Source organism: Peromyscus californicus, unplaced genomic scaffold (assembly GCF_007827085.1).
Source record: "Peromyscus californicus insignis strain IS unplaced genomic scaffold, ASM782708v3 Scaffold_3__1_contigs__length_106647218, whole genome shotgun sequence".
In the NCBI taxonomy this organism is placed as follows: Eukaryota; Metazoa; Chordata; class Mammalia; order Rodentia; family Cricetidae; genus Peromyscus; species Peromyscus californicus.
The window spans coordinates 63,530,114-63,538,337 of NW_026294551.1; the positions used below are offsets into that span (position 1 = coordinate 63,530,114).

General features: G+C 42.6%; 1 protein-coding gene across 1 annotated transcript; it reads right to left on the bottom strand.

Moving 5' to 3' along the window:
* Window positions 1–205: 205 nt before the first annotated feature.
* Window positions 206–1,153, bottom strand: LOC128122173 (putative olfactory receptor 2W6). Its single transcript, XM_052757504.1, has one exon. It carries the CDS (start codon window positions 1,148–1,150, stop codon window positions 206–208), a length of 945 nt encoding a protein of 314 aa, XP_052613464.1. The 5' UTR covers window positions 1,151–1,153.
* Window positions 1,154–8,224: the final 7,071 nt, after the last annotated feature.

Below are 8,224 nucleotides of genomic sequence, written 5' to 3' on the forward strand. Positions count from 1 at the left end.
TACTGTATAAAATTACTTTTAGATGATGTATAAAGGATATTTATGAAATATAAATGAACTTCATTTTAGCTTAGAGGTTCTTCCCCAAGTTATTTCATCACATACATGCAAACACATTATAACAATGATCCAAGGCAGTTCTAGTCTCAAGGACTTTGGACAAGGCTGCTAAGGCCACCTTGTGCCGGTCAAGTGTCCCTCTCACTTAAGAGTCTCCAGCCCCTTTCTCCCGTCCCAGGAACTTCCTCACTGCCCCCTTCACATCCTTGTTCCTCAGAGTATAGATCAGGGGGTTGACACTGGGTGTGACGATGGTGTAGAAGAGAGTGAGAAATTTGCCTTGATCTTGGGAGTAGCTGTTGGCCGGCTGCAAGTACATGTAGATGATGGTCCCATAGAAGAGAGAGACCACAATCAGGTGGGATGAGCAGGTGTTGAAGGCCTTCCAGCGCCCTGCCGTTGACTTAATCCTCAGCACCGCGGCAGCAATCATACCATAAGAGAGAAGGATGAGAGAGAGGGGCACCAGGAGAAGGACCACCCCCAGGACAAAGGCACAAGCTTCCACAAGCATAGTGTCTTCACAGGACATGGCAATAAGGGCAGGCATCTCACAGAGAAAGTGGTCCACCCTTTGATGTCCACAGCGGGAGAGCTGCATCGTCTGAGGACACATGACAAATGAGTTTAGGAAGCCACAGCACCAGGCAACACTCACCAGCTGTAGGCAGAGACGTGGATGCATGACCACTGTGTAGTGCAGGGGCCGGCAGACGGCCACATAGCGGTCATAGGACATGACAGCCAAGAGAACACATTCAGTGGAGCCCAGCACCATATAGATGTAGAGCTGAGCTGCACAGCCATGGTAGGTGATGCTCTTGTCTGGTCCCCAGAGGTTCCACAGCAGCTGGGGAACAATGCTTGTAGTAAAGCAAAGATCCAGGAAAGACAGGTTCCCGAGGAAGAAGTACATGGGCATGTGGAGCCTGCAGTCTATGACTGACAAGAAGATGATGGCGGTGTTGCCCACCAGAGTCAGGACATAAAAGACTAAGATAAAAGCAAAGAGAATCATCTCCAGTCGAGGCCGGTCGGAAAACCCCACCAGGATGAAGGCCTGATGGTAGCTCTCATTGTTCCTTCCCATCACCTTTACCAGCTGTTATGGAGAAACGCACAAGAATGAGATAAGACAGTTATCTGACCCTCCTTTCTTCTGTAGCACGAGCTTAACTAATATGCAAAGTTGTGTAACCAAAGCCCTTGAGGGAGAGAGGACTCTGCAGTTGCCCTCTTTGGAGGAAAAAAAAAGTGTATAAATAATGACAAAGAAAGGAGGAAAAAGTTAAAGTCCATTAAAATAATATTCATTAGCTGGGCAGTGGTGGCGCACGCCTTTAATCCCAGCACTTGGGAGGCATAGCCAGGTGGACCTCTGTGAGTTTGAGGCCAGCATGATACACAGAGCAAGTTCCAGGACTGCCAGGGCTGTTACACAGAGAACCCTTGACTCAAAAAATAAAACAAGGCCGGGCGGTGGTGGCGCACGCCTTTAATCCCAGCACTCGGGAGGCAGAGCCAGGCGGATCTCTGTGAGTTCGAGGCCAGCCTGGTCTACAGCGCGAGATCCAGGAAAGGCGCAAAGCTACACAGAGAAACCCTGTCTCGAAAAAACAAAAAAAACAAAGAAAAAAAAAATAAAACAAAACAAAAATAATAATATTCACTAAAATGCTGTTTGAAAATTCACTCCCAATGGATCAGGAGATCCCAGGAAAGAGAAAGCACTATAGAATTCTAGACATGAGAATTATATACATACATACATACATACATATATATATATACATATATATATATGTATGTATAAGGGCATAAAGGACCAATTATTTCATGGGTGATGCTAAGAGATATAAAATTCCTATCAGTCACAGATGATGATTAAAGCCAGGGGAAGTACACATCAGGAAACTCCTTAAAGGTGTGTTATTTGCTTAAGATGGGATTTATTTATCTTACAAGAGCTTACATGAAGAAAAGTCAGCTCAGAAGTGAGTTAAACTGCAAGCCAGACACTTACAGAGTCATCATAACTCTTTCCTATGAGAGAAGAGCATCCTCCAAGATTTAAAAAAAAAAAAAAGTTGAAGAAAAGTGAGCATGTAATGACAACTCCATATAAAGGAAGATTCATGCACCAATTAGAACCACAAGCTCAGGGTTAACTCCCTCTGTTCTTTCAGTAGCCCTGGCTAACTCTCACCCGTCAGGACTGTGGTAAACATTGACTGTTAGCATCTCATTTCCACTGACTGCACTTTGCAACCTTTCAGTAAAGCCATCAATGAAAAAAAGTCAAATCTCAAAATCTACTAATGTAGAACACTTGATATGTCTCTGGGCTCAGACAGACCCATACACAGGTTTACTGTTCAAATTGGATAGTTTTTTTTATTTAAGAGAGGAAGAGGAGTAGTGTGTGTGTGTCTCAGCAGGAATAAAGAAACGGGTATTAAAAAGACACAAACTAATGTACCTCAAACTCACTGTGCTCAGCTCAATGCACTTGCTTGTTTCTGAGTTGGATACTGCTGCTGTCTTCCAAGACAGAATTCCAGATTTCGAGTTGGTGCTGGGACCTTCCTCTCTGGTGCTCCAACAAAGGGAAACTGTAGCAGGAATTGTATATCTACATATGATGGTCCAAAACTTCAGCTACTAGACTCATCAACACAGCCACACTCATGCCAAAGTCTCCATCCTTGTTCTTCCCAGTGTGGAATACCTAAGATCCTGTTCTCTCTCCTTACTCAATTCCAGAGGCCAGCCAGGAGTTTCCCCAGAAATAAGGCAGCCAGTTCTGGACACTTTTAATTTCTGGAAATTCCAGTGAATTTTGATAGAATAAGAAGCACAGAATTGTTATGGGACTCACCAACCCATTGACATGCTGATGGACAATTCAGTACTGGAGTTTGGAAAAGAAATGACTAGCTATGGGCAGGTATGGCCAAGGATGGCATCTTCTACTATGGCTGTGTGGGCAGCATGGCATTGTTCAAATCATGGTGTCTTTTCTCACCACTGGGCACAGACACCTTAAGCTTAAAAGCCAAAAGACTGGCCCAGGGATAAAGGGAGACATGCTTAGTTCTAACAGCTTGGAGACTATAAACAACATCATTTTATTGGTTCATATGAGGTAAATAGGAGGAAATTTTAATAACCTGCTGATTTGGAGATTTGGAGCAGTCTGGAGACACAAGTAAAATCAGCACCTGTTTGTCTACAGAGTGAAGTCCTAGGGGAATTATGTTCTCCTGTGGAGATTCACCCCATCCCTCCTCCCTTCAAAGGCAGAATTCCCAAGATAACAGTGGTGGCAAGTCCCCAGCATTTGTCTCGGGGGCTCCATAAGAGAAAACTGATTTCTGGGTTGTATGTGAAAAATATTGACCTGAATTCACAAATTTTTCACCTTTTATTGAAAATAGAAATTTTCATATATATGAAAATTTTTTATGTATATATTATGTATGTATAATATATATTATATATAAATTTATATATATTATGTATATATATCCTGATTATAGTTTCCCCTCCCTTAACTCCTCCCAGTTCTTATTTACCAGATCCACCCCCTTTCTGTCTCTCTTCAGAAAACAATCAGGCATGTAAGGGATAATAATAATAAAATAATTTTTAAGTGTGGGGAGACAAGCACAGTAGTGAGTTGGACATATACCCCCCACCATAGGAAGGATGGGGTGAGGGCGACAAGCACGGGGTACTCCAGAGAAGCTGAGGGGACACTTCCTTCTCTGTACACTGGATTGTATTTAATTCCTTCCTGCTTGAACAGTACCAACCAAGAGTATGGTTCACAGTTGGTGCAATGACCACAAGCCACCATACAAGGTACCCCACCTCCCTTCCACTCACAGTGCATGAATTCCAGGGACCAAAATGAGCTAGTCTCAAGTTTGATAAGGCAGTCATCATATGGGAGCCCTGGCTCTCCACACAGGTGCCAAAAAATTAACTTGATTGCAAGTCATGTTTAATTTTTTCTTGGCTTGGTTTGGGGCATTTTGAAATGAAATCTCACTATGCAGCCCTGTCTTACCTGGAACTCACTATGTAGACCAGGCTGGCCTTGAATTCACAGAAATTTACATGCCTCTGCCTCTCGAGTACTGGAATTACAGGTGTGTACCACCACAACTGACTTGCAATGTTTTACACATGAAGAAACTAGTTTCCAGTGATACTGACCTGCTTAAGGTCAAATAGCTAGTGGCCAATTGGTTGTCCAAAGTAGAACCAGTTCTTAGACTATCTTTTTTACACTTCCCATTAAATTAGATAAAACAGAGCTGGAACTTATTGAAATGGAAAATAACTAATGAATAATTCAAACTACAGTCTTCCAGGCTATAATAACCAAGTTAAGCCCTTTTTTCAAGAAAAACAGGGCTGGAGAAACAGGACTGGGCGGTGGTGGCGTATGCCTTTAATCCCAGCACTCGGGAGTCAGAGGCAGGCGGATCTCTGTGAGTTGGAGGCCAGTCTGGTCTACAGAGCAAGATCCAGGACAGGTGCAAAGCTACACAGAGAAACCCTGTCTCGAAAAAACTAAAAAAGAAAAAGAAAACAATATGTTTTTTACCAAAAATGATTCAGACCTCTCCTTTATGTATATTCCTTCAGAGTGTAGACAGTGTCTCCGGAAAGGTCTGTAGATGAATTCGAGTATTTTCCTCACAGTGAGGCATTTCTTCAAAATGCTTCTAGACCACCAGCACATAAAATGGTCAGTGAAATGCTTTTGATGTTTCTGCTATCTTTTTTTTTTTTTTTTTTTTTTTTTTTTTTGGTTTTTCGAGACAGGGTTTCTCTGTGTAGCTTTGCGCCTTTCCTGGAACTCACTTGGTAGCCCAGGCTGGCCTCGAACTCACAGAGATCCGCCTGGCTCTGCCTCCCGAGTGCTGGGATTAAAGGCGTGCGCCACCACCGCCCGGCTGTTTCTGCTACTTTTAATCAGTATCATTTAAATGAAAAGCTTGCCATTTGGACAACCCTGCTCTATGAAACCTTGGTCTATGTCTATTTGCTCTGATTAAATGATTTAAAATATGAATTGACCGAACCAGTAACCTAAGCACTTAGAATTAATATCACAAAATGCACAAATTTATGACATAAATATTTTAATAAAATATGAACTATACAGTATATAAAATATTGAACAAAATATTTTGTATCCTGATTGTAAGGATTCTGTCCTGAATTACATCATCAGCCTGTTGCAGGTGGGCCCTCTGTGCATCCCTCTCTTTCCTTCCGCTCCTTCCTTCCGTCTGTCCTCTCTCTCCCTGTCTCTCTCTCCCCCTCTCCCCCCTCTCCTAATAAAGGTCTAAAAAGGTAACCATGGCTGTGATTCTTCTGATCAGCACTCTCCTCTGCTGGCATGGCGGAGCAGCCATGAGCAGCGCGCTGTTTAACCAACACTGATGACCTTACAAAGTAAGTAAAATAAAATCTATGCAGAATACACAATCTAAAATAGTGCCAGCCGGGCGGTGGTGGCACATGACTTTAATCCCAGCACTCAGGAGGCAGAGTAGGTAGATCTCTGTGAGTTCAAGGCTAGCCTGGTTTCCAGAGCGAGATCCAGGGCAGGCACCAAAACAACACCGAGAAACCCTGTCTCGAAAAACCAACCAACCAAACAAACAAATAAAATAGGGCCAAACATACTGACTTTGTGTTTTTTTCAATAAACTTACATATGTACCCCAGGTGGTCTGGAATTTACTAAACAACTCTGGCTGACTTTCAACTTAGGATTCTACCATAATACCCTATGTCATTGAGATTATAGTGTGTGCCACCACACCCTGGTAAATATCTTCCTTCCTTCCTTCCTTCCTTCCTTCCTTCCTTCCTTCCTTCCTTCCTTCCTTTCTTTCTTTCTTTCTTTCTTTCTTTCTTTTCTGCGACAGGGTTTCCTTGTGTAGCCCTAGCTGTCCTGGAACTCACTTTGTAAACCAGGCTAGTCTCGAACTCAGAGATCTGCCTGCCTCTGCCTCCTGAGTGCTGAGATTAAAGTCGTGCACCACCACTGCCGTCCACATTTTCATTTTTAATATATCTAAGCAAGCTCGGGCACTGGAGAGACTGCTCAGCAGTCTTGAGAGGGCCTGGATTCATTTCCTAGAACCCAAGTGGGAGCTTACAACTGTCTCTAACTCCAGTTTCAATGCGCCTGATGTCCTCTTTCAACCTCCACAGTTACTAGGCATACACACAGTGCACATCAGATGTGCAGGCAAAACACATACCCACAGAAAGTAAAAATAAATAAATAAATAAATCCTTTTTAAAAAATTAAGAAAAACAAGCTTGCTCATGTCTTTCTAAATAGGACAATATTTTAATCACATACAGAAGTTGTGATCCTACAAAATAGTGACCCTCAAGATACAGGAAACCCACATTTAAAGAAACTTGGTACATGTAGCAGTATATAAAGAGTAGTATAGGCCAGTAAATTATTTTATTGTAACAAGAATGGCCACTTCTCTTGTTAAAGAGATATGCTTCATTGACAGTTTTTGCTCTTTCTACATTCTTTCGATTTCAACTTTCTACCACATGCTATTTCCCACCCATCATCCCTAAACTTGATAGAACTGGTTCTACCATTGGAATACACACTCCTCTACCCGCAAACTCTAGACCTTCGCTGTCTCTATAACCAGCCAATCTAGTATGATGCAGAGAATATTGGAAAGGTGGGGGGTAGACCTGCAGGGCACAGGAATGTACTAGACTTTGCGGTGAAGAAAATCTGTCTTATGCTTTAAGGAAACAGGAAGAATATAGAAGAAGAGATGGGTGTGCTTCAAAGGTGGCCTGAGGCTTGAGAGAAAGGGTTGTGCGCTCTTATTGGGAGTGGGGCTCTCATCGCTCAGCACCAGCCCACCTGGGTAGGATAGTCATGGTGTCCAAGGTATTTTTAAAAAGAGACCAGGCAGCTGACCTTCAAAGTTCTCTGAAGGTTGATGAGAGAGAAATAGTGGAAGACTGGAGCAAATAGAGTTTACAATGTAGTGAAAGGACATTGCTAGGAAAGAGATATTTCAAAATATATTTCATCCAGATGTCAAAAAGTTGCCCCTATAGCAAGAAAATAAAAATCTACCCAACCAAAAAAAAAAGTCCTTCTCAGTGTGATGTTGAAGTGATTTGATTATGTTTAAAATACACTGTCTTCATTAGGGTAGACATCAGACTGTCGGTGTCACACTCTTGGTTGTGAATCCGCGGAACATAATGAGGTCACAGACTCTCTCGATTCTGTCTTATGATATATTTTTGGTTGGTGTTGTGCGTGTAGTTCACTCAGGCATATTCCCCAGAGCAAAGATGATTCTAAACACAATAAATGAAAAGAAGCCCAAATCCCACTAGCACACTCTTCTCTACAAACAAACCCTTAGACTTAATGATCTACACACGACGGTTAGCTTAGGTCTCCGAGGATGCAAGGAACAAGCCTCGGAAGCCCCCACCCCACCCCCTACTGCTCAGTATCACCAAATCCTCTTTCCTGGCTGGACTGTGGTGACTCTACCTTCCGATCCTCTGAAAAAGAACTACAGCTCTTTGGCTAAACTCTCAACTTTCCCACTGCTGGCTCCTTACTCGACATCCCTTCCTTCTTCAGCCTGGGGTAAGTGGATGGCCAGCTCAGCAGTGTGTAACAAGACTACCTTCTTCCCTAGTGAATCTCACAAAGGAACAAAAAAAAACATTCTCTCAGTCACTGAGTGGGGGCCACTCTAGCAATAGGATATAAAAAAATTATAAAAATAAACACTCTTGTGAGACTGCCCTTCAACTACTCATTCTCTCCTTTCATGTACAATGAATTCAGGACATGTTAAGTCTCTAGTTCTTATGTGTTAGGCCACATATTTATATAAAAACTGTAAGAAAACAAACTAAAATTTCTGTCATCTCATATTTCATGATGATACAGGAAAATAGTTTCATTAAAAAAAAAAAAAAACCTGGCCAGGTGGTGGTGGTGCATGCCTTTAACCCCAGGACTCGGGAGGCAGAGGCAGGCAGAGGCAGGCAGATCTCTGAGTTTGAGGTCAGTCTGGTCTACAGAGAGAGTTCCAGAACAGACAGAGAAACCCCATCTAGA

Bases quoted from the DNA above. Each gene is read 5' to 3' on its own strand.
- LOC128122173 (XM_052757504.1), bottom strand. From the start codon at position 1,150: ATGGGAAGGAACAATGAGAGCTACCATCAGGCCTTCATCCTGGTGGGG.